A 26,663-nucleotide genomic window follows, 5' to 3' on the forward strand; every position below is an offset into this window, starting at 1 on the left:
AGTTAATGTGAAACACATTCAACTTTTAATCTAAAACTCAGCTCATTTAAACAGAATAAGACAATCATCATCAAACTATAGTTAATATTTATTTTTAAAAAGTGAATACATTGTGTTTCTCTCAGAAAAGAAGTATGACTGCAATTACCGTACACAGATCAGGCTCACAGACAAAACAAGAAAAAAAAAGCTTGTGTTATCGTGGAAGAAATTATTATACCAAATTACTTGTTTAATGATGCATTCCATATAGATCTACATCCAATGGGTGTATGAATATTTTGTGACAGTCGTGCTTGCTTTAAATACATTTTTAATTTGCTTTTGAGCTAAAATAAAAAGAGAAAATGTCAGCATGGCAGTTTTCAGAGGGCATATTAAAGATATGAGAATGTGAATTGGGCCTGCTATTCTTTGAGTGTTGTGTGGGTAAATATTCCTTCTCTAGACAGCAACTGACAAATCAGTAATCTGCAAGAGGCATATTAAAAAATGGAAATGCATGCAGCCTGTATTTACATCTCGTGTGAGCAAATATGAAAATTCAGAAGAAGTCTCCCAATTGCTGCTGAATACTTACCTAACTCACTCATTGCATCTGTTTCTTCTGCATTAAATGACATAAGGTATTGTACAGCCCCAGGTGCCAACCTCTAACTAGACTAGGAGGTGCATTCACTTCATTCACTGGCCTTCCTGGTAATGAGGTGGAAGAGAGTGTCAGCCTATGGCCAGCTGGGAGGCACAATCCACTGGTGAGTCAGACCAAGTGGAATAGGCAAAGCCAAGACATGAAGGGAGACTGCTCCAGTCAGGCTGATGTCACAAGTACTGGAGGACAAGCTAATAATAGGACATGTTATGAAAATATCAAATATAACATGCCATGGGACGTCCTGGTTGCTCAAAAAGCAAGGGACATGCAGCGTACTATGATTTTCTGTTTATTTGTTTACATCTTTAATCCCTCTCCTTCCCTCTTTTCTGTTATCTCTGTGATATCTACAATTTATTCCTGAGCAAGATAACACATATCCGCATTGTAGTTTGTACCTAGTATGTAATATAGTGTAGTAAGGTAACAGTATTTGGCACAAATATACATAAAACATGTGTTTCCCTCCCAGCTACAGGCCATTTAATCAACAAAGAAAACAGTGTTGCCATTTTTAACCCTCAAACTGTAATGCATGCATGTGATGAAGAATCAGCTGCACTATCCCTGAATGATTGTGCTCTGGACATTTTAGAAACAAAAGAAGAGAAATGCGGCAACTTTGTGGGTGGTACATTTTAAGCAAGAGCATTGGCGCTGTTTTATTTTTCATCATCGATTTGCTTTTGAGAACCGGCGTTACAGTATGTGGCTTTATGATTTTGAATTGTGATCTGGCGTTCTCTCTCACTCCCACGGTGTTGCTGTGAAGACTTTAAAGGGCAAGCCTTCCTCTCCGCTTGTCTAGATCTCATTCTCACAATTTCTAACCGAGCAAGCCTAGGGATAATCAGAACTGTATGCAACACTCGCATAACAGAAAACAAAATCTGTCTCCAAAGGGGGCATATGCGAAGATAATGTAATGCACCAATGCCCACGAGCCAGGCTACTTGAATCTTCCCCTTATAAAGCCTTTCATGGAGACCTCGAACACATGCCTTTGCCAACTTCAAAATCTAAGTTTCTGAGCAGATTTCTATTTCAAACAGCAATTTTGGGAAACTCGAAGAATAAGAAGAACCAATTATTCTGTAAGCCTCAATATAAAGTAATGTGGTGATACCTGTGTCTTTGGTTGGGCAAGTAGTTTCAAGCCATTTTGTAGTAAATCTGTTTTACTGATCGATTGCTGTGTTTTCTTTTTCTTTTCTTTTTTTTTTATCACTACTGACATACTAATTTAAGCTGGTGGTCCCTAGACGGTCCCAGTGTGAGTATACATGCCTGTGATTCTTGCCAAAAAGAAAATACAAAAATACGAAATGTTTTCATAAAAAAAAGAGAAGGCAACATGAGTAGAAGCCAGATATTCAACTTATGTTTAAATATTGTGAAAACTACTAACATACCAAGGTAGTGACAGATTTGCGTGGGTGTTTACTCGGTTGAAGCCAGCACTGACATTATCTGATGGGTGCCGTTTATTTTTCTTGCCAGTCCAATGTCGTGAATAATTAAATGGGATCAGCGTGCTCCTCTTTTTGTTGAAGACAGGAGGTATTCTGACAGTCCCTGTTTGACAGGCTTTGACCTACCACAGAACGTGAGGGGCCTTCTAAACAAAGCCTCAATTTTGTGCATTAAAGAGAGGGGAGGCACTGTCTAGACCCCTCTAAACACCTCTTTCACACTAAGTTCGCGAATGCCATTTTGTCCTGAAAGGCAGAAATCTCATTGCTTACTTTAGATTCATCTGTCTGGCCAGTGCTGATGGCTTCAGTCCATCTGGGAATTCAGTCAGGCTTGGAGTTACACACCTGACATGCTGCAAGAATGGACATGAAGCAACACTCCCTCTGAGATCAAATTTGTTTTTTCACTGTTAATGTCTAAAAACGCTGCAAGGCCAATAAATCAATGCTTTTTCAAACTAACTCGCAAAGAAATTGATGGAGGGCGTTTGTAGGACAGGCACAAATAAAGTAGTGGCCAAACATCCAAATATGTTCTCCCCTCAAGGACAAAAAAAATGATAAAATAGTGTTACGTGATTTTCTCTGTGAACAAGTGTGGCCTTAGGGTAAAAAGTATACATGGACATTTGTACACTGTTTTGTGTTCATATGAAGTAACCCACATAGGAGTCCTCTTATCAGTTCCTTGACATGGTTACAATATTTTTTAAAAAAAAGAATCACTGAGTGAAAGAGACGAAGGTAACGGTGAGACAGAAAACTAAAATTGGCCACTCATTCTTCAGAGAAAGCCGAGATTTCTAAGGCTCCAGCAAATCAGAAAGCAATCATAACGCACAGATCACACAGCTGACCGATATTACTTTTAAGGCAATCTCAGGAAAACACAATGAAATAAAAGTATATTAGACCATATAGATTTACACAAACCCCAGATTTCTCTCTGTGAACTTTTAGCATTTATTAAACAATTTGGATACAATTTGTCGCCTCGGTTAACACATTTCTGGGTCGCCTCCCAGTCGCAGTACATCCCAAATAGTCATACAGCATGTTTTTGTATATAGTTTAAAATCTTGTAGCGTATTTTGAAACTGAAACTCTGATTCACTAATATAGCGTGTAGCTGACTGCAGCGTCTGTACCTCTCTCGATACGCCGTTCATCATTTTGTGTGTTCGAGGGTATTACCACTTTGATAATGATCCACCCAGTAACATCCGTGCTTCCACTTGCCTGCTTTGTCAAAATAACTCCTGGCTCAATATACGAATTGTCAAATACATTTCAGAATGGTCCAGCGAGCTCAGTGAAACCCTAAGGAAATTTTCTGATGTAATTTAATCACAGCATTACCTCAAGTGTAGCAAGTGTAAGCAAGTGTGGGGAAATTCTGGCCCGACATTGCTCTGGTAGTCTTTTTATCCAGCTGTCCGCTTATTGCATTTGTTTCAGCTTACCATCTAAAGAGTTATACGTGTATGGCATCATCTGATATTATAATAGATGCTGTACTGCTGTAGTATTCAGTCAAGCTTTTGATGGCGCAAGCTGTTTTTAGCATATAAATTAAATACAGCAGTCAAATCATTCGTCAAATACATGCACCCATCTGTGGCCTCAGTCACAAGTATATGCATGCACCTCTGAAGTTGTGCACCTATCTGTGATAAAGTTAAGCTACAGTTAATAATCATATCACGTAGTGCTAGTATTTTTGATTTGCTGTTTAATCCACAAAATATCAGAAAATAGTTTTGAATGGCAAATCCCCTTTTCAGATAGCGGCAGATATCTGCAATCAGCTTGTTTCAGTTGCTCAACCAACCAGTTCAAAGTCCAATTTAATTTGTGGTTTTATGTAGCAAATAAGAGCTCACAAAAGCATGACTTCTTGTTTATTGAAATATATTGTTTCATCACAGTCATGTGGGTGTTGTTTAATCATATTTCATCAGTAGTGGCTTTTCAACACGAGGAAACAACCCGACAACTGTCAGCTCATTTGACTTAAATATTGCTAAATGCCCATTTGGTCCAACAACATATATAGTTACCATATTTTACTATAGTTTAATCATTTCCAATAAGTAATGATTAGACTAAAAGAGAAGAAATTTCTTATGCTAATCAAGCAAAACTAGGGCTTGGGTAAGGGGGGAATCAAGGTCTTTAAACACTGCGTTACATTCAATTCTCCTGTGAGTTTGTTTCTTTTTCTATTAAATCAGCAGTGATCTTATATCCACCAATAATTAACACCGCTTGGCCACTTTACTGCTCAACCAGCAACATATGTCAGAGCTATGAAATCTCTGTGAGAACTGGTTCCAAGTCAAAGATCTGTAAGCTGTGGAAATTGCACAGCAGGCTGGAGAGGAGGAACCATAATGGGTGGAAATGAAGGGTGAAATTCACATTATGGACTAAACACTAAGGCCCTATGGACAGAAACTTACCATAGTGGGGTCACACAAGCATGGACACTTTGGAGCTAACTGCTGTGATAAGCACTGACGTTAGGATGAAGAATCTCTGCATCCTCCTACTGACCCTGACCTGTGAGACGTATTGCCGTGCCAGAACACCGATAACAAAGTCAGCATCTTCATCTACTATTTTTCATTTGTCACTTGGGTCAAAGGCATGAGGAAAGACCGACCTTAAATATGTTGATTGCACTTTACAGTCGGCGAACCGTATAATTTCCGGTGTGAAAAATGGAAAACAAAAGGCAGCACAATAAACCCTCGCGTTAGCATGAAAATACATTCAAGCCTTATCACTTATCTGGAGTCACTCAGGGAAAAAAAATGTCAACGTTGCAATTCTTGACACCCACAAAGAACAATGTTTACAAATCCTCTGATTTTTTTTCCCCACAATTCACTATGTGTGTGTTCATATTGCCAAATGGCAGAGTATTCTCTCACGCTCACAGCTAATCCTCTACTTTCACCCCCTTCCTCTAATTGTCACCTCACATCAGAGAAGAAAGCTGCAATTATTGCACTTCAGTAACTGTTGAAACAACATCACAACAGTCGAGCTTTGGACACCGCTGAGCTGACGGTTAGGCAAGATGGTCTGAGGAGCAGATCTCTTTAACTAAAGCATCTCAGAGCTCCAAAGCACCTGCTAAATGATAGCTTTAAATCACTGCATGAGAGTACTGTTTAGACATTTACACATAAATGTTCCCAAAGAGCAGTAAACCCAAACATTTCCAGATGTTGGTGTCTAAAGGGACATGAGTCACCTTTGTCAGTTCTTAGTTACCCAGCTCTAACCGTGAGTATACTGATATGATTTTTTTCTTGATTACAGTATGCACTAAAACTCAAATTGAAAGCTCAGTTCTTTAGAAAATAAACACTTTGGTATGCAAAACAAGGCTAACATTTTCTGTCCCTAGTATGTATGTGTGTGTATATGACTATAAGGCCAGTTATAATTCTTACTGAATGTACAGCATTAAAGAAAAATCATTTGTATTTTGCATATATAGATTTGTTATATTTTAGATATTGATACAGAATACATTAGTCACCTTTTTGAATAAATTAGTATTGCTAATGGTTTCCCAATTACCCTGCATCACATAAATACAGGATTAATCGGTTTAGTTGCTCATGCATAAAAAAAACTAGCCACTACTGGAAGGTTTTTAGGAAGAATCAACCTACCAACTCTCATTAACAGTATGACTATTTTGCATCAACAACTACAAACAACCCATCAGTCATTACCTCAGTCACATCTTTATCATGTAAAATATCCCAGAAAACAAAAACTTACCTCATGCAACAAATTGGAACTACCGCATTCATCACAGCATGTTTGCCTTTTTAACTCTGTATAGTCCGTTTTTCCTAAAGGACCATTTTTTAGTGGAGACACACAAGCCACGATGACTTCTCAGACCTCCTCACCTTGGAAAATAGTATGTTTTTATACACCAGATAACAATAATTCCAATGAATAATGGGTCGGGGGATCAATTTTCTCAGTCTGAGACCATGGCCATCTTCAAACTTGACCTTCGTTTTTATCTCAGCTACAAATCTGCTAAGTTTTGTGATTGTATCTCGCATCGCAGCGCCACTGTTGTGCTGACAGACACGAGCATCCACAGGCAGCACCTGCCACAATATTTAAAATTGCCTTTGTGGTAGTCCCCGCTACAGTAGGTATCATTATGGCACACACACACACAGAATCACAAGGGGGAAAACAATACCAGCCGCGCTGTCATGGCTGGTAATTGTTGAGGCATCATTTGTTATTTATTAAGCAAATGCTGTTGTATGTATAGAAACTGAGGATCCTTCAGTGTGAACAGTGATTAAAGAGACCGGGAAACCTGGCACCACTGACGATGAATGTGCAATCCATTTTCAGTGGTTTCCATGGATACCGGTGTTCTTTGAGAAATTTGAACACATGAAAATTGGGGTTTGTTTAATATTTCTATTCAAAGTATTAGCAACATGTTTGACAGTCAGGAGTTAAATTTCACGTTAAATGTCAAATTTAATGTGTCAATCACAGTTCAAGTCCAGTAATTCTAGTTTTGAAAGGAAATCAGTACAATACTCTGCAAAAAGTCTATAGCCATGCCTCATTTCTTTATGTTTTACCAGGACAATGGGAAATAGGTGCAGCGATTTATTGAAATGTGCAACTATAAATGGAAATAAAGTATGTAAGGTAAAACTAGCTTCTCGCCATTTCTTTAAGTAGTCTTCAGTAATAGCTCTCCAGGCTTCTTGGAGACATTCAAATCTCTTCTTTGGATGCTGGCTGCCTTTTGTTCTGTTGTTCTCTGTGAGGATGATCCCACACTGTTACACTGTTAATAATCTTGCGGTCCAGGCTCTACAGAGGCCAATCCATGACTGATACTGTTCTATTGTGTGTTTTTCTATCTGGATATGCTTTTACTGCATTGGCAGTGTGTTTGTGTCAGTGTCACTGTCATGCTGAAAAATGAAGCTGTTGCCAATCAGATGCATTCCAGATGGTGTCGGTGGATAAAAATCTGACGGTACTTTTTGGGCTCATAACTGTCCATTTCAACAAGATCTCCAAGACCACTGTCTCAAATGCAGCACCCCCAACATGACAGAAAATCCACCATAGTTTACAGATGGCACTAGACACTCATTATTGTACCTCTCTCCTGACCTTCTCCATACATATTAATAGCATTTTAAACCAAGACTGTCATATTTGGATTAATGATTCCATAAGACCTGCTTCTCACTGTTGAGGTCTGGGAAGCGCTTCCGCTCCCTTAAGGCCAAAACAGAGAGAATGAGGAGGAGCTTCTTTCCCCAGGCTATTCGGGCCCTGAACCAGGTGTAGGACTGGACTCTCCCACACACATCACTATAAGACTGGACTCTCACACACATCACATCACCACACACACTCTGGTTTTTCTTTATGCACACTTCCTATAATTTACAATCTTTATTATCTCTTTCTGCTATTTGCACATTTTTTACTGAAAATTTCTAAGTTAATTTGTAAATTTTTGTAGTAACCTGTAAATTGTAAATACTGTAAAACCACTGTCATTTAATGGTCGGGCATTGCACAGCTACAAGCATTTCACCCCCATGTCATACTGTGTATGGTTGTGTGTGTGTGTGTGTGTGTGTGTGACAAATACAATTTGAATTTGAATTTGAATTTGAATTTGAATTTGAATTTGAATTTGAATTTGAATTTGAATTTGAATTTGAATTTGAATTTGAATTTGAGAAGAAGTCTAGTTCTTGTGTAATTTGGCAAAACTCAGTCTTTTGTCCCCATTTCCCTTCTTTAAGATTGGCTTCTTGATGGCTGGCCATCCAGGGAGAGCCCAGATGCATCTTTCAGGTCTTTGCTGGATTTTTTTCTTGACTTGGAGATTGGAGCGTCTGCCACTTGTTTTGTCCTCCACTTTCATCAACCTTTTAAGGATACACTACACATCATACTGAGATAGCTCAGATTTTCAGCTCTATAGGATCAATACTATTCTAAATAGTTTTGAAAACAATATTTTATTGGTACAAAAATACTATTTTATACCTGTCAGATTATTATTTTTATTCATTTTTTTTTGTAAATTCAAACAAAGAAATGGAAACAAATTGCATGTTTTTGCGACAGGCTGTCTGAACATACAATTTAAAATGATTTCGTTTTTATGTTGTCTGTAGTTAGCTATCTTTTTTATGCTATAATAGTTAATAGATCTGAGTTAAGTGGCTTAAAAAAACAAACAAAAAAAGCAATTCCTCTGAAAATGGTCAGTAAATGGTAATGGTCATTAAAAAAGCAGCCAAAAGCTTTGAAAATCCTTCATAAAGCCTGGAAAAACGCTGCTCAAGAACACTTTAAACAGTTACAAGACACTCTGTCTTCCTGGAAGCACAGTATAACAAAATGAGGAATGGCTTAAGACTTTTGCACATTACTGTACACATTAATCATCATTTCAAATACATAAAATTGGACCGCTTTAAAAAACTTTTCATCTAGTAATCTGTCTATCAAACACTTTTTTGGAGAAAGGAATCAAGTACTCATGATTTTACTGCTACTCTAATGTGGCATTAACTGCGTGCTGTGCCAGCATCTCAAACTTTACTGAGTCTAATATAGATGTTTGAATAAATGCATTTGTAAACCTCCCTGTCTAAATTTCCTGCAACACTGCTTTGTATCAATAGTTTTTTTAATCAAAGTTATTGTTTTTGTTTACGTCTTATAGAATGAAAAAACGCTTTTGCTTACATGAGTGATGACACAAGCAGCACATGCACAGGGATTATCACCTCTAGCTATTATTCCTGGATTTACAATGGTCCCGTGTTTCTGTTTAATTACTTCCTGTGTTATTTTGTCTTCCCTGGTCACTTTAATCTTGTCACTTTTGCTTATATATTTATGTCTATATATATATATATGTCTATCAGGAGTGCAACGATACACAAAATTCACGGTTCGGTTCGGTTCGATACTTTGGTGTCACGGTTCGATATTTTTTCGATACAAAAAAATGTTCATGCCTTTTTAATTTGTCATTTATTAAAATTATAAATATATATTTTAACTCAAAAGTACAGTTTTTAAATTTAATGTTGCCGAAACAACAAAGTAATAAAAAATAAATAAATCTATCTGATCGGGAAATCACTCATCTTTGGAAATGAGAGTTTATTACAGAGAAATGGCTCTTTCCAAAATAAGAAAATACCTTTTGAGTTATTTCACAGTTTTTTGTTTACTACATAATTCCATTTGTGTTCATTCATAGTTTTGGTGTCTTCAGTAAGAATCTACAATGTAAATAGTCATGAAAATAAAGAAAAACCGTGTGTGTGTGTGTGTGTGTGTGTGTGTGTGTGTGTGTGTGTGTGTATTTATTTGGGCTCATAGTTCATTTCCACACATATTACCACTTCCTTTTTTATGGACCTTGCCTTGTTCCCACCCCATGCCTCTACTGTTTTCTTCCATACACTCCTTTTCTGTGTATGACCCCTGTCTAGATTACAGATTGGAGTTCAGATATTACTGTTCTTTATTATGAAAAAATCATTACAGTGCTGATACATTTTAAATCAATGCAGGGAGCTTGCCTTACAACAAGAATTACTGACATCATATTCTTCTATGCTCAAAGTAAGTTGAAGAAAGTGGTTTGGTTCATAGTTTTTACAGGATTTTCTGCAGAATTTTGCATTTAAACTCCCAACATTTGTAATAGTTAAGACACTGAGCAAGATTTATGCCACCTGTCATAACAGAATAGCATGAAAAGTAAACACACCGCTGCTATAATAAGAAGAAATGAAGTGGTTAATTGTTACCACAAGAATAATGGGCACATTGTTTGGATGTTTTTTTTCTTTTAAAACAGCTTTTTAAAAATATGTAAATGTAGTTATGTGTATCTAAAGAGATGCAGGCACATTACGGATGCCACTTAATGTACATCTTCACATGTACTTCATAGACGCTGCACTTTGGTTTAATTTTCAAAGTAGGCACAAAAACAGTTTTGCATTACACTGACTCATCATGAAGCAGAAGTACAAAAATGTTTATTAATAGTGACAGAAACCAAATTCATTTCAGAAGAGGGCGAAGTATCACAGGGCGATTATTTTCTACATTATCACTTGAGTGCCATTTGCTCTGTATTCATTAGTTTGATGTAATATACACAGGCACTCTCACACACACGCATACACACAGCAGCTGTGTATCACATGACCTCTTTTTATAGATGTGCGTTTCAAAGAGACAAAATCAAAGACTTGTAAAACTGCTTCACACATAGAAATAGTCTATTAGTGCTTCCTTTGGAAACAAAGGTGTCTTTGAATGCATCAAATCAAAACGCAGAATTTACATGGCAGCCATATTTGATTTGCATCACAGAGTGGTAGACAGCAAAACCAATGGAAAAAAAATACACCAACAAAAAAACTAAAACAAATGTTAGAACCATTAAAAAGCACTTAGCAATCACTCACTGTCTTAAATAATTTGACCTTCTTCTAGTCGTGTCTGCCAGTTGACAAAAATAATGATGATGAATGTACATGAGAGATGCGATCATGAGTTTATGAAAGATGATGAAGTATTAACGTTACTTATATGGGTTGTTTTGGGGTTTTGTTTTTTTTTACATTAATTGCAATTTTTTCTGAAATATAAGTACTTTTTACAAATTAACATAAAGTTTCTGAATCTCCTTTATGTCAGCTGTGTGACTCAGATAACCAGAGTGCCCAATGATGGGATGAATAACGGTTACTATGACCACAGCATGGCTTCAGTTTCTAGTAATGAAAACTCTCAGAGGGAGGAATGCTGATACTGATTCAGTATGCATGGTTCGCCTCTTTTATAATCCAGCACTGGTTGAGATTGTATGAAACTCTAATAACAGATGAACTGTGTCAGCCATCACTTCAGAGTATTTCATAGAGGGATCGTCACTGCAAGACAGAGTTTATTCAGCTTTTCTGTGCTATTTATTTGTTGGCATAGTTCATACAGGGAAATAGAGTTATATAAATCCAGCCTTGACTTTGTCAGCGATTTTGCATCCAAAATAAATAAATAAATACCAACACACTAGCCATCTTCTGCTTCACATGTTCAAGGTGCTTCATACAGTCACTGTTTTACTGCCCTCCTCTTGATCAGCATTTTGTGATTAGAGATAAACATTGTTCCAGTTGTAATGGGCTCTTAGTGATGTCACTATGCGCTAATGCACCCCGTCATTTCTGATAGCTTCCCAGCTGGTACTAATATTTAAAAATGAAAATGTAGCATCTTAAAAGCTGTTATTCATGCAGTATTTGGGGTTGTGAACTTTGTAATTTAATTGTAATTTCTAGATGTGCTTTCTCTAAGAATGATCTGCATTTAGATTTTTGTTGTGGTGGGAAAATGTGCAAAATCTGAAATCACAAGCAGTGTCCGAAGATGAATAATCGCAAACCCAACTGAAGGCTTTTACTGGAGGCTAGTAAATCAGAGCAGGTTTGGGAAGTCTGGGCTAGCTGTCGTGCCACAGTATTGATTCAGTAATCCGAAGCCATCTCCCAAGTGCTTCTGATTTATCTGTCACATTTCATTATGACTCCTGTGCTCTGAAACTCTTTCTCTTTAATACAATACTGCAGAGAGCATTTAACCATCTGATGTGTCGTGTGTATTGGCACAATGGATAAGACTCCCTGCAGTAGACTTTCACTAATTTGGTAGGGTGCGATTTCCTCATATTATTTTGTTAAGAGATCTCACGCTGATGCTGCTATTGACACTGGAGGGAGACTGTGAGTGAATTAACAATTAGAGATTAAAAAGCATGCTTATGGTGAATTGGGTCATTCTGTTGTAAAGGAACAATGGTCCGTCATTTGAGTACTTTGCAGAGTGCTGCTACATTAAGGCATAAAAAAAAAAAAAGAAAAGCAGCAGCCTCCTAAGGGAAATTGACAACATGGGTCATTTATTTAAGCAAGTGAAAATAACCTGTGTTTATGCTTATGGGCAAAAACAGGAAACTTGTAATATTTTCATGACACAACAGTGTAAATAACCCAGATACCAGAGAGCACAAATTTGTGTTGGCAGTCATTTTCTTCAACCACAACAGAAATCTGTGATAACGCTCAACAATAGTACATAAAAATGTGAGCGGTTACTTAGGAAGGAGCGATCAATAATAACAGTTTAAATAGTGTTGTTGTTGGTGAGGAGTGACTGAATCTTGTACTGTAATTATTGGACAGCAGACTGGAAAATACTGAGCGGATTTTCTATTAATGGATAAGCAGGTACTGATTCATTCATACATCTCTTGGAATTGAAATAAGTAGCTGCCAAAGAAACTGCTCATTACTCATTACTTGAATCATTTTTGTGCTTTCTCTACCTCACCTCGCTTTACCTGAGCATGACATAAGCTTTTTCCCTAAAAGTTACATCATAGTATCATACTAACACAACCACCCATCCACCTGCAAACCTGGTATATTCTTCTTCTTCTTTTAAGAAGGAACCATCTCTCTGCTGTCTTTTTAACCTATAAAGCTTTTATACACATTGCATTGTGTATGTACCATGAGTCAGCAGTGCTTTACTTAATTTAGCCAGATGCTAGCCTGCTAGTGAATATGCTAACCTAAGGCAGGGATTTGCCAAACATCAGCATGTTAGTACTGCCATTGTTGGCTTGAGGTTAGCTGCTTTAGCACAGCTTTGACACTGCAGCAATCCAAAACTTGTTTTCCTAAAAAAATTAATTAAAAAAAAAGAAAACAAAATTGCTTAAAACCCCTAAAGCTATTGTAGGCTATGGCACTGATGTCCACAGATGAAGCAGAATTCATTTATGGCAGTTGCAAAATCAAAAGATATTCTCTCCGGACCTTTAGATAACTAAAAATATGTTTTGTGTAACTTCTTCAGTCTATAGCCAGGGCTAATCACCCTGCTATTTGTGACTTATTAAGTCACAAATAGCATGCTATTATTTACTGTTTGTTTATTTATATTATTAGAAGTGAATGATTCTTCTAAGGCCATTTCTTTTCCATTGCATCTATGTTGGTTGTCATAGTGAGAGCTTAGGAGTGTCCAGGTATGTTAACAGGCATACCAGAGTAAGATCTTCAGCCCCATTTTCCCTCGTCATGTTTTTTAGCAGTCTCTACTAATGTTTGAAGACGGTGTATCATATGGAATATCATATTTTTGACCCTATTTCTAAGGATTTAACATTGATTGCTAGCATCACAATTAAAATTATAAACAAAGTAATTAATTAAACTAATATCAAATGTAGATGTTTTCTCAACCTTTTTACAGTCACAGCTGAAATGTGATAAGAAGCCCACAAGCTGCCTCAGTGTAGAATTTTAAATGGAAGACAGACTGACAAGTTTACCATTTACAATCCTGACACAAGCAAGATATCATTGCGGTCTTGCAGAGTGTACATATATAGCTGAGAGTAACATCTGATGCAATATTGCATCATTACCTACAGGTGACAATCGGATCAAATCCGCAGGACATTTTGCCTTGTAACTTCTTTTTTTTCCTTTTTACTGTGCACTTGCTGTGGTGCCATTGTGATGCAGAACTCTGCCACTGCACCAAAAAGCATCACTGACAGATGAGTTGAGGATGTGCAGCAATGCTGGCAGGCTAACCATGCTCTGGATCAATGACTGTAGAAAACATTGCTCTGGATGTGACATCAGTGTTGTATGTTGGTCGCCAGTGGTGAAAAGGATAGTTTGAAATGTGATTTAAAAAGGCAGGCTGTGACATGCACAGTGTCCAGAAATTCTACTCAGATCTGATTTGCCATGGATGTGGTTTAAATCTGACTTGTAAATTAAGTCCCTATATTTCTAACTCGATAAGCCAAACAGCAATGGGCACTGACTTAGGAGTTACTTCTATTTAAGCTTGTTATTGTCTGAAGGAAGGCAAGCTGGATTCCAGTGTCACTCAAGGAAAAATAGAAACCCTTTCTTTTCGTGCAATCATTTAATGGATTTGGGATGATGTGATTAATAAGGGCATGATGTGTAAAATAAGGATATGCATTGCATTACATTACATAAAGACAGGCAGTTTTTCCCTAACATATCAGTTATTCAGACATTTTTTTGACATATTATCATTTGAAATCCCTTTGTTTTTAACAATAATAATGTATGCTTTATTGATCCCCGTGGGGAAATTACTCTGTCTGCATTTAACCTATTCACTCAGTGAAGCAGTGGGCAGCCGCAAATCAGGCGCCCAGGGAGCAGTGTGTGAGGACGGTACCTTGCTCAGGGGTACCTCATTGTAGCCGTTCAGTGGATTCGAACCCCCGACCTTCCGATCGTGGGGGTGACCACGCTACCTACTGAGCTATCCCTGCCCCAATATTGGCACTTAATAATTTTCAGGTAAATTCCAATAGCAAGATGACTTGCTGTAAGTGTGATAAGCCAAAATCATGTCAAAAACATGTGTCACTTTGTTGACTTACATGACTTGCATGGCTGGCTACTATTATTAAGTTATGATCGACTATAAAGAGAATCACTGCAATTCAGTTTCTATCATGCTGTGAAGGACAGAGAACTGTGGGCAAGCTGACAATTGGACAAAAGTGAGAGTGATAATTTCTGAATCTCATTGTATGTTACATAACAGTGCGCCTTACACTGTGGCACTGAATAACCACAATGCTCCATGGAAACATGCAGTCAGTGAAAGCAAATGTCTGCTGTCTTACTTTGATGTCCATCACTGAAATGTCACATCCTGAATCTGCCAAGTATTCATGCTGCCACTTTAAAATAAATCCAAAGAAATATATTTTATATAGCCTAACAAACATGATCAAAATTTAGGTTTTGATATCCCTGAAGTTCTTTTTCACTTCTTGTGTCACTGTACTCTAAATTGTTCATGGTTAAAAGGGATTCATTCAATTATTCTCATTCTCATTGACATACATCTCCAATAACTGTTAATTTTTCTAAAATAATATACAAATATGTATAATATATATTGCAAGAAAAATGCCACCTAAAACTTTCACTATTAGTAATGCAGATTATTTTATTAACCTTGTTCATAACTTTCTATAGCAGAAAGGAACAAACCGCACGCAGGAATTTTGTCCTTGCATTCAGTTTAGATTTTCCGCTTTATCAACATTATCGCACACATGGCAATACACACTGTATTGTTGTGATGCTGCGTCTAAGTGTACAGTGTTTGCTGCCCTAGATCACAGTATACCGTGTAAGTTTAAAAGCAGCATCCATTACAGCTACATGAGGACACTTGCCATACCCTGCAGAGGGACTGCCAGTGAGAGCAGCTAAAGAAGCCCCTTGAGAAAAAAATTGGATTTTGCCTCCACTTTACCACATAGACAGTGTTTTTGAGTGACAGACTCATTTGCCAGGTTTTGTGGGTGGATGTTTATGCAAATGCCTCTCCTCTGTGGGCTGAAATAGCTATCCAGTGACAGGCCAAAACTAACTGGGTTGAAATGCAGAAGCATGCAACTGAGAGGCTGAAAGCAGTGCATAATTCCCATTAAAATCTCTGGCACCATACAACAAGGGCTTGATAAAAAATTTACCATATTAAGCCAGCCCACACAAAAGTTAGAATATGATTTGGTTCTTTTTTAAATGTTTAAGACATTTCACAATGTTTACTTGCAATAAGAGCTTCAAAGACATGCCCTAGCCTCACAACTGCAGGGCAAAGCCGCAACAGACTCATGTGAATGTTGTTCGTGTTTTCTTAGAAAGATGAATAGGGCAGTTGCTGAGGCTCTGTAGCAGTCTAAATTAAGTTGTCATATGATAATCCAAATTGCTGTTGTCCAAATTTGTTTTTACAATGTACTGAATTGCTCCAATTTGCTGTGAGACAAAGATACCGAACCTTCATTTCACACGGCGTTCTGGTTACATAAAATAAAATCAAGTACAGCGCGTTACCTTTGCTCCACTGAAAGTGACTACAGGAATATTTTATTTTGCTATAGCAGGAAATCAGAGTCATTGTACTGAATTAAACACAAGATGGCAATAAACAAATCTTATTTATATCACAGAAACACGAGACAGACGTCCTCTTTTACAGATATTCATTACTTGCTATGTTTGCATTCATAAAGAAGCCCTTTCAAAGGAAAGAAGATCATAATAGTGTGTAGTCCTTTGATTTTGGTCCACTTATTATTACTCATAAATTGCAAAATAGAGACTTGATACACTGTGATGTTAAGCAAGGCCTGATTACAAATGGAAATGTTTCTATGATAAATATGTGTTGTGTGGAGATGAAAAACTGCAGTAGCTTACTGTTCGGAGGCTTTGACAAAGAGCTGTATCAGCTTCAGCCATGCACACTGTGGCAAAAGTCATGCAACAGCAGTGTACTGCAAGATGGGATTTAAAATGAATTCTTTGGAGTGGAACACTGAAAAGATCTTTGATGAAGTTTGCCTTACCTAAAACCTACGCATTTCAGTTTTTCACAGGCTTTTGCAGTGACAGACTCTAAGAGCTGAAAACCTCTGATGCTTTCTGTTGCTTCAGTGTTTCCAATACAGTGATTTTAGAGCCCACATCTTAAATTATGCATAAATACTCAAAACATTTACTTTTAAATTGATGGACATGATGCTAATTGATGGAAGCATGAACAGCATGAAACTGAAATATTGGTGTCTGGCTTTGGTGACGTCAACGGTGCACCAAACCAGCCTCAGTTCAGCATTTTCACAGCCTACAACGTAGCTGAGGTTTATATTTGTTACTTTGCGTTATTTTTATTTAATAGGAAAGCTCAAAGAGTTGAATGGGAACTTGAATTCTAAACAGGCAAATGTGTGACATTTCAAGAAGAATTTATGAGTAGTTGTGGGAGCTGGTGCAGCGTGGATATACGAGCACACAAATGTTCCACCGTTTGGAATTCATAGCAAGGAGCGAGTTTACAGGTGGGATACACACACTAATAAATCAGGCATGCACGTTTCTTCATTTCTTATGCAGAATTTTGCTAGTGAAACACTGCAGATTTGAGGGGGTGTGGCTGCCAAACACTAGAGAATTAGACAGGCTATGACACTGCATGAGCCATTACTCTGATTGCAATTCCTGCTGCAATATGGCTTTATTATAGGCAACAACTGTTTCTCGCAAATTTAATTGCAGTGGTGTCCATTGCTGGCTGTAAAGTTGAAAAGGGGAAGCTGTCATTTACATGACATTGCAAAGAGGTTGGAGATTAACCCTCGGTAGATGCACGATTTGGACCTGTTTGGACAAATCTAAGGAACTTAGCTTCCAAGTGTAATTTTGTAATGTGTTACACTGTATGTTACATGTGATTTTTTTTGAAGCACTTTGAATTGTTGCTACTCAGTAGTTTAGTTCACAGGAAAATATTGTCAAATTTTATATTTCAATTTTTTGTGAATTTTCTTTCTTTTTTTTACATTTTAAGAAATATAAATGTAGCCAATAAATATGATGTATTTAGATGAAAACACGATTTGTTAAAAATACCAAGCTATATATATATATATATATATATATAGAAAGCAAGTTGTACAATGAAACAGCGTGCAACCAGCTGCAAAATTAACTAATAATATAATGTGTTATATTATAAAGCTCATAAAGGCAATATTCTTTTACTTCTTTTTTTAGTTTTAATGCATACATGTTACACACTAATACATATTAATCATGAGATAATTTGCAGTGTGGTTTTTTGGAGGGGGGGGGGGGGTTGTGTATGAGGGTATGTGCTTGCTGTGTAATGTTTTCTAGACGTAATGCAATAAATCATGTCCTCACTTTTTAAATTGTATTTCAGGTTTTCCTGGATTTACTGTATACTGTTTACTGACGTCAGAGCAGTTTTGACAACACAAGGCTTCAATTTACTCTGCCGCAGTTGGCAGTGCACAGTCTGGGCATATAGAGGAGGAGTTATCAGTCTGACTCCCAATTGTCATGCTGCCGAAAAAGGGGCTCAAGACTGAGATCACCAATCCATGTCAAATGAACAACAATATTCACAGCTGGTCTGCATCCACCTCGCTGCCAGGTTATCATATCTAGAATCTCAGCCCGGCCTACAGCGTACGGTTAATATAAAGTAGCTCCAGTTATAAAGAAAACTGTCAGGATGATTGATTAAAAGCACAATCGTAACGCTAATTAACTCAAAAGTAGCTTCTACAGCTACATTATGTGTGTTAACTGTGAAAACGTGTGTGGATCATGTTTGACTCTCCAATGATTACGGTGCTATTTGGTATTATTTATCACTCAATGACATTAGGGTCAGCCTCGTATGTTGGACCTTATACTTTATCATCAAGTTGTATCCCATGTAAAAGAGAGTTTTGTGTTTCCAAAGAGCTCATTTGCATCCATGCGTGACAGTGTGAGTGGTTTAAGAAGACCTTTAAATGTAACAACAGTTTTTGTGGTTCTGCCATCGTGTAAAATGACTTAACAGTCCCCATAGAGCCTCATGAACTTTTATATCTGGAAGTAGCCACCACCTGGACGATTTAAGCAATGTAAAGTTTATATATGTATATTTAAGTGTCACGCACAGAGGGGAGCTGCTCAGTCACCTCCAAACTCCATTATCTATGCCTGGGAATCCCAGACTCGTGGATCCTAATTTTGGGTATAATGTCTGACCACATTTTATTAGTTTCCCGTGTGTTTCACAAAACCGACTGAAATTGACCCAAAGCTGTGTAACTGGTTAGAGCATAAAATGTAATCATTCCACAACCAGCATTATCTCTTCTTTTTTGAATAGGCAAAATTTAATAGACAGTTAATGGACAAAGAAGATGGCTGGCTCTTTCATAGTAATTCTTCAGTGTTGACCTTGTCAATCCATGATAACTTTCTTTTAGTATTTCTATGCCCACTTAACTACATTAGTAAGAGGGATGCTGAAGAATTGGAACAGCAGACACATGTAAAAAAAAAGAGAGAGAGAGAGAGAGAGAGAAGGACATAATACAGTTTCTAAAAATTACAACTGGCACAGGCTGGAACTCGAAAAAATCCTAAAAGGTGCAGTAATTGAGCCCAGAATTTCAGGGGGAATTGGCACATGAAATATTTGAGACAAATAATGCATGTCTCAGATAAAAACAGATTCTGTGCTGTTGATCTGAGCTCTCTCCTTCACTGAATTGGAACTAAAATGGCCTCCAAGTGTACTGAACAATGGGGGTGAGCATAATGCAGTGTGACTACTGAGTGACTTGACTGAGATCCAAAGTGAATAAAAGGCCTCACTATGTGAGCCAGCGAGGCTGAGCTGCTGCAGTGCTCAGGACTTTGGCGGGTGACAGTGCGTTATAACGCTTCACACACATTTCATTTGCCAATAAATCCTATTGCCATTTCCCACATTGCACGCGGCCTGTGTCATCAAAACTTGTAATCATCAAATAAGCATTTCTACATAGTCTTAAAGAGTTTTTTCTCCCTCTGAAATGTAAAACCCCTGTCCTTCGACTTAAATTATCCTTTGTAAAGAGCAGCTTGAGAACGCATCTAAAGAATTTATGTAGTTTATTCATATTGCATATTGTATGAAAGAATCAAATCAATGTTCATACGTGGAAAAAAAGAGAATCAAGACATTTCTAACCTACTTATTGTGATTACAATGAATCTGAAGACCTAGTTTGTGTGGACTCATTAAATATTAATCGAAATCTTCGACACGAGATTCATTTTTTTGTGTTGCATTATCAAGTTTGAAACTAATTATTAACCCTTATCTGCGTAAAGCTTCTTATTGCCACAGTCACATTTGTCAGATTTATTCACTATTACCTAAAATTCAATCACGCCACAGAAAAAGGAGGCATGGCAAGAGGAGTAAGATGAACTAACATACCTGGCAGATTATCTGACAAATCGAAACCGTGTTTGGATGAGAAAAGTCAGATTTCCCCTTTCATTTCTAAATGATGACTGTGTAACGCTACGGTGCATTTTAGTGACTTTGATTTAAGGAAGAAAGGGTTTTTTTGTAGAGTTGTTTTGTTTCCATGTAACAGTGAGGCATTTTGACAGTGACACCCCTTGACCCCGACCCTTGAAAACTGGCAACTTTAAACCAAATGAGGGAAGAGAATAATATATCTGTCCTCAGCCAAAGATCAGACAAGACAATTTCATGTGACCGCGTTTGTGAAGCCAAGTGAAACTTGGTTTCTTTGAACAGAGCCGCTTGCATGGAAGTACCAGTATTTGCAGAGAACGTGGCTGAAAAGTGTGTGTGTGTGTATGGGTGGGGGTGGGGGGGTGGGGGGGGGGACAACTGGGTAAGAAAATTGTCTTAAAATGTTGCGCTGTTCTGGCTGTCTGGTTGCTGAAAGCCTCTTTTTGCACATGCTTTAAATTTGTGACAGAATAGAAGGTGTGAGACATTTTCTGCCAAGGTTTTACTTAAAGCAGTTTTATATTTGTGTGCTCTGAAATTCAGAGTCACATTAGCTGGAGTCACTCTCGACTATTCATTGGGCTGATAGCGGGAAAAAAAAACACACCCAGGAAATCACAAAGAGAGAACACAGTCAGTTGAGTATTCACCTACGAGCAACTCGGAGCCTTGAGCCGACTCAATTTTGATTATGTGGAAGGTGTTAGGAATCCCACAAAAAAACCAGACCCCAAAATTAAATCTGTCATGCTGTGAGTGCTACTGCACCACTGTGCTGCCTTTTACAACTTTTATTCATGCAACGGGAGAATGTGATAAAAATAAAACTGCATAAATGAGTCATCAGAGTAGTACATCTGGATTTCATTGTTATTGCCCGGGCTTTCAAAATGTCACCGAATGGGATCTGCTTTTCCCCCCCTGAATAATCACCTTAAATAATCAAGAGCATCAACTTTCAAATTGCTGTTACCCCCCAGTCTGTGCGAAACGCCAGTGGGGTGTTTCTGTGGCATGGCTGGAGTACACAACCTCCGGCCCTGCTTTTCTTTGATGTGCTCCGAAGCCACCCGCTACCAGGAACTGAAGATCAAAGACACGTGATTTTATCAAATAGAGCTCTTGTCGACTGTTTGTAATGCTTTATTCTTCATCAGGAATACCCACTCTGTCACCACGATGCCACAGGAGACGCAGTGCTCTTTTAAAACCCAGTGGTGATCTCCCCGTTATCCAGATGAAAACGGATTTATTCAAACCTCCCATCAACTAACCCTATAAATAGAAGCTTGTGGAAAATCTTCTGAGAGAGAGAGGAAAAAAAATAATCTGTGCTCTTAAGCTGTTATTAACATGCTGATAGAAAAATGTCAAATGTTATTTTAGAGCAGGGAATTTTCTGTGAAAAGAAGCATGACGCTTCCCGGTAATATTTATGACACAAATGTAAGATTTACTAAATGATGAAATAACCTGACAAAATACACAGCTGAGTCATACTTACTGTTGTTACTCCACATGCTATTTGACTGTGTGTGTGAGGGGGCTGGATTGCAATGGTAATTTTCTTCAGATGGTGCATGCATTATGGCTTAAGGGCTCTAGAGAAGCAGTAGCTAAACTATTCTCGAAATGGGTTTGTCATCCAACTTGATGGAGGTTAGCCACCTTAAAAATCACATGGAAATCTAGAGCTAGAGTAATTCTTACAAAAGCCATATAAATATCTTGAATGCTGTGGTGCTGATGCATCTTACGATAAACAAATTCCACATATGTGCGTTTGAAAAACGTGCCCGGAAATGTGACGTGGCACATAGCAGCGCTCATCTCCAGTCAACTGAACAGCTGAACTACTGCAATCAATATTTGTCTCTTCTTTGTGATAAGATAACTGCCACCTGTTATCCAGGGTGTTATTATAGCAACTGTTATTTTGGTATGTGCCACGGGGAACTAGCTCCATAACATTCCTGCAATCATTATTTCCCCACATCCCCCTCCAAAAAAAGGTTGATTCATTATTTTTGGTTCATTGTGCCTTGATGAACACCCCTCCCTTCCCTGAAGTATGTAACGTATTCCTCAAGGTGGGACGGTTCTCTGCTATCTGTTAAAATGCGAGCAGTTATGTGTCGAGAATGGCTTTCTTCGCAGTAGGTGAGAAAAAAAACACAACAACAAAAGATTAAAAAAAAAAAAAACTCCCCCTACTAAGTGATAACACGAATACACAGAGAAATAACAGCCCTTATCATAAATAATAATTTGCTTATCTACTTTTCAATGTGTGTGGATGAATAGGTGGTTTGTGCATGCATGGGTGCTTGATGCATGTATGCACATTAGTGAATTACATGTCAACTGAAAATGCCGTCTTTCCTCTGTATATTGTTATTGCTCATTTCCAACAAACAGTGAAAACACGTTGCATTGCTCTATGGCAGCACTGCAAAAGTAGTATCCCTCTAGAACAGCTTTGAAAGAAAAGAAGAAAAAGCTAGTTTTTAAAATTAAATAACCTAAAAGCTAAACAATCCTAAACTCTTGCATCTCATCCACAAGCTTTGTGTGTTGCATTGCTTGAGCATTGTGCTCCAATTGGACACTGCTGCATCTATGTTCCCAATCGTTCCATTTGCCATACAGGTTGCATGCCAATAAAAATGAAGGATGTGTCCGTATTGACCGCTGCTGGCCTTTGTATGGATGACACTGACATAAATGTATATACACACAAAAAAAAATTATCTTTGGATTTGCAGCCATTTTAACTCTGCTTATGTGTACAAAAACAGCCATTTTAAAATTCACAGCAATGATAGTGCATTTTGAATTCAGTCCAACCAAATGAAAGACCCCCTTTTTAGATGGTTTGGTTTGTGCTGGTGTGGTCTTTACTACACCCAACTCCCCCGGCAGCTTTTTTCCCCTTTTATTCCTTCATCTTCTTCTTTTATTTTTATCTTGAAGTTGACTCATTTCTGAGCCAACTACACTAGATATATCTATGTGTGCTCTTTGTTTCATGGGCCATCACACTTCAAACATGCAATTAGGGCAGAGGTAGGAGTGACTGACGTGCACATTTATTTGACATGATTGCTATCTTCTCTATGCATACTTAATTCCATCTACAACTATTTCAGCATAAAGAAGAAAGATGACAGGATACTCACCTTCTTTAGGAGGCCGTTTAACTTCTGCAGTCAGATTGCAGATCTGCCCGGCTTGCAGTTGGGGTGACAAGCAACCCTCCGTTTGTGGATTCAAGGGTAAAACCACGTTGTTGAGCATGAGCATGCTCTCTGATTCTCCATCGCCTAAATGCTGAGGACATGTGCATTTCGTGTACACAATCCCACATGTCTCCACTGTCCCTTTTTCTAATTTCAGGCAGTTTTCCAGCCATGTACAAAGCACTTGACATCCAAATTGGCTAGGGCTGGCCTTGTTCAACACTAGAAACTCCACAATAGACTTCTCCTCCTCATCCAGCTTCTGTGGCGTCAATCCATTGTAATCATAAGGGAAAACTCTCCGTAGCTGAACAAAATTCTTGTCATACAGCAAAAATACGTAAATATTCTTTGAATCACACAAATACACTATAGACTCGTTGACTCTCAGCAGTTCATTGATCTTTTCATGTGAGTAATGGTCAAACTGATAAGCAAGCAAAGAGTATTCAGAGCAGCTCAAGTCTCGCTTGTATAGCTTCAGGTAGATGCTGTATTTGGTAGGGTCAGGGTTCTCCAGCGTCCATGTACAGTTTGTATAGTTCTTGGGAAACATTTCAGTCACTGAATATGATCCATAAATGACCCCCTTGACCAGAGTGGAACACCAATAATCTTGGGCACCAGTTAATCCAAACATAACCAGAAGATAGGTGGAAAATATATAAATCAACAGGTTTCGAACAGCCTTCATCCTATGTCATTTGGCCTGCAGGGAGAGATGAAGAGGATTACACAAAGGAGTGTTAAAGCAGGGCACATAAACACATGATAGATTATCACTACCAAGTCTGACTAACGAGCTTACATAGTTCTTATTACATCCTGCCATAATAAAAAGGGGGGCAAAAAGACACACAGGTAAACCTCAGCAACATGTGTTTTGCATTTCCATCCTTCATCACTATACTTTGTGCAAACATTGCCACCTTGTGGTTGCTTCGGCTATTATTTATTTATTTATTTTTATTTAGGGAGGTGGGTGCAATAATGTGAGTCATTTAGACGTTATTAATTGGGTCGTATTCGGTACGGCACAATCCCCGGAGATATACACATGTAGCTATTTAGAAAATCTGGCGACAAAAAGGAAGAAACGGCGAAAGTGACAGCCTTTGTAAGTCAGCGCAGTCCACGCGAGTTGTGGAAAATGTGCAACTGCTCATGTTACGCAGTAACCAGTATCTTTGCACATGAAGCTGTGTTCTCTGTGAATGTTTGCTCACAGGACAGTTAGATAATATGAGGAAGACAAACTGACGCTATATATTTTTTATTATTATTTATTTGGGTTTTTTTATTTGGCGTGTGCTCGGTCACTGCGAACTGTCGCCTCTTCCACACCACCTGCATGTCTCTGAATTTCAGGGCTTGACATATTTGACTATGCAATTTGACTATGCAATGTGTGTGTGTGTGTGTGTGTGTGTGTGTGTGTGTGTGTGTGTGTGTGTGTGTTGTATGTCTGAGCTTGCATGTGTGCGTGTGCGGATCTACATGTGTGTGTGTGTGTGTGGGAGAGAGCGAGAGAGAGAGAGAGAGAGAGAATGCAATGCGATGTCCTGATTGCTTTAATCCTACAGGCAATGCAGCTGTGTGCAGTGTCACAGCAGAATGCGCGCGAGGGTGTGTGTGTACGTGTGTGCCTGTGTGTCTGTGTACGCGCGCGCGTGTCTCGAAGTGTGTGTTGCGTGTGTGTGTCTGTGTAGGCGTTCAAATCGCAAGTAAGCTAGAGATGGGCTACCAGTTTTCACATAATAGATCCATTTGCGCATATGTCTTCAACTTCTTTCTCTTTGAATGGTGAATCACGCCCGTCACATTACCCCAGAATTATATGTGCGTTATATAAGGATTTGTGGAAGCGGTGCTGAGTTGGATCAGCTTTCTGCCGCGATAAATTCACATGATTTCACGTCCTTCCACAAGATTCACGACCAGGGCTAGACGAGAAAAATAAAATCAGTATTCTGGAGACGAGAAATCGGTCAAGAGACGCTGATTTTATTGCCGGGCTTCTAAGAGCAATTTAGACTCGAGAGGAAATCTGAATATAGAGACACGTCGGCCACGGGCTACATCTCATGCAGTGTCACTTCGAGGCTCGGCACTTTAAAGTGATTTTTGGCTCTTAAGAGAGAGATCAGCTCTTAAAATTCCTCTGTTAAGCACCCTGGACTAATGTGAGCGGATGAACGCTCCAAAACCATCGTGATGAATATACGGGGCAAATGTTTGAGAGAGGGAGGCTAAACTTTAACTGACAGATGACATATGAAAATTGCCATTGCACTTGCTCGAAGACCTTCATATAATACTAATAATAATAATAATAATAATAATAATAATAATAATAATAATAATAATAATAATAATAATAATGTCTTACCTTACACTGCGGAAGCTATGGCTATTTTTTCCACATACTTGACCACATCCTTTATAAATAAATTCTGCAGCCCTCCAGTGAATCAATACTCCCCATTCCCGACAATAGAAGTCCGGCGCAACAAGATGGTTCAATGGATGAAAATAAAATGCGTTACACTCCGGTCTGCCCGCACATATCCCCCCGTCTCCTTCTTCTGGGTTTTTCCCATCAAAACGGAGCGCAACAACACACGACAGCCACCGAGAAAAAGAGAGAGAGAGGAGAAGAAGAAGAAGAAGAAAGGGGAAAGACCAGGAGAGACAGAGGGGAAGAAATTCTTGGAGTGACGACGAGAGCAATTCTTACAGTATTTACCATAAATTAATTCGGCAGACTCCACGTCTCTATTTCCCACCGAAATGTTTTCTCCATCAAGTCGCGACCGACCCCCCCTCTCCGCAAAAAAGGGGGTGAATAGGGAAAAGAAAAAGAAAAAAAGATCCGTACTGGGTGGATGTGAGATGTTGGGGGGTCAGTGAGTTACAACACAGAGAGAAATAGACGCGCTTTGCTTGGTGCTTGCAGAGCTCCAGGAGCAGGCTGCAATATCACGTCACACTCAGCCGCTAAGATAAAGCACGTACGTACGCTTCTTACTGCCGCTGCGTCTGGCACCGCCACCACTTTCTTCCCTGCCCTCCTCCTCCTCCTCCCCTCTTTCTTTCCTTCTTTCTTTCCTTCTTTTTTCTCTCTCTTTTTCCCCTCATACAGCCTCCCTTTAATTCGAGTCAAAAGGGTTTCCCCCCCTGAACTGGACCCTCTCAGTTGTGCTTCAGACAATACTGCGCTTTGCTGCTGCGCCC

The 26,663-nt window shown here is 38.5% G+C and overlaps 1 protein-coding gene across 9 annotated transcripts in view; it reads right to left on the reverse strand.

Annotated features, from left to right (window-relative positions):
- The window catches only part of adgrb3 (adhesion G protein-coupled receptor B3), a 133,514-nt gene extending 107,108 nt beyond the window's left edge, over positions 1 to 26,406 (reverse strand). For 4 of the 9 annotated variants that reach the window (XM_085183246.1, XM_085183245.1, XM_085183243.1 and 1 more), the window contains exons 1-2: positions 25,819 to 26,405; positions 23,370 to 24,138 (exon numbers count right to left, since the gene is read on the reverse strand). In XM_085183246.1, coding sequence (XP_085039372.1) covers positions 23,370 to 24,123 — 754 coding nt within the window. In that variant the 5' untranslated portion in view covers positions 24,124 to 24,138; positions 25,819 to 26,405. Of the gene's footprint in view, positions 1 to 23,369; positions 24,139 to 25,818 lie in introns of all 9 variants that reach the window. The other 5 variants (XM_085183247.1, XM_085183239.1, XM_085183240.1 and 2 more) reach the window with 2 other exon arrangements.
- Positions 26,407 to 26,663: the final 257 nt, after the last annotated feature.

This window comes from Neolamprologus multifasciatus, chromosome 13 (genome assembly GCF_963576455.1).
Source record: "Neolamprologus multifasciatus chromosome 13, fNeoMul1.2, whole genome shotgun sequence".
Taxonomy (NCBI): domain Eukaryota; kingdom Metazoa; phylum Chordata; class Actinopteri; order Cichliformes; family Cichlidae; genus Neolamprologus; species Neolamprologus multifasciatus.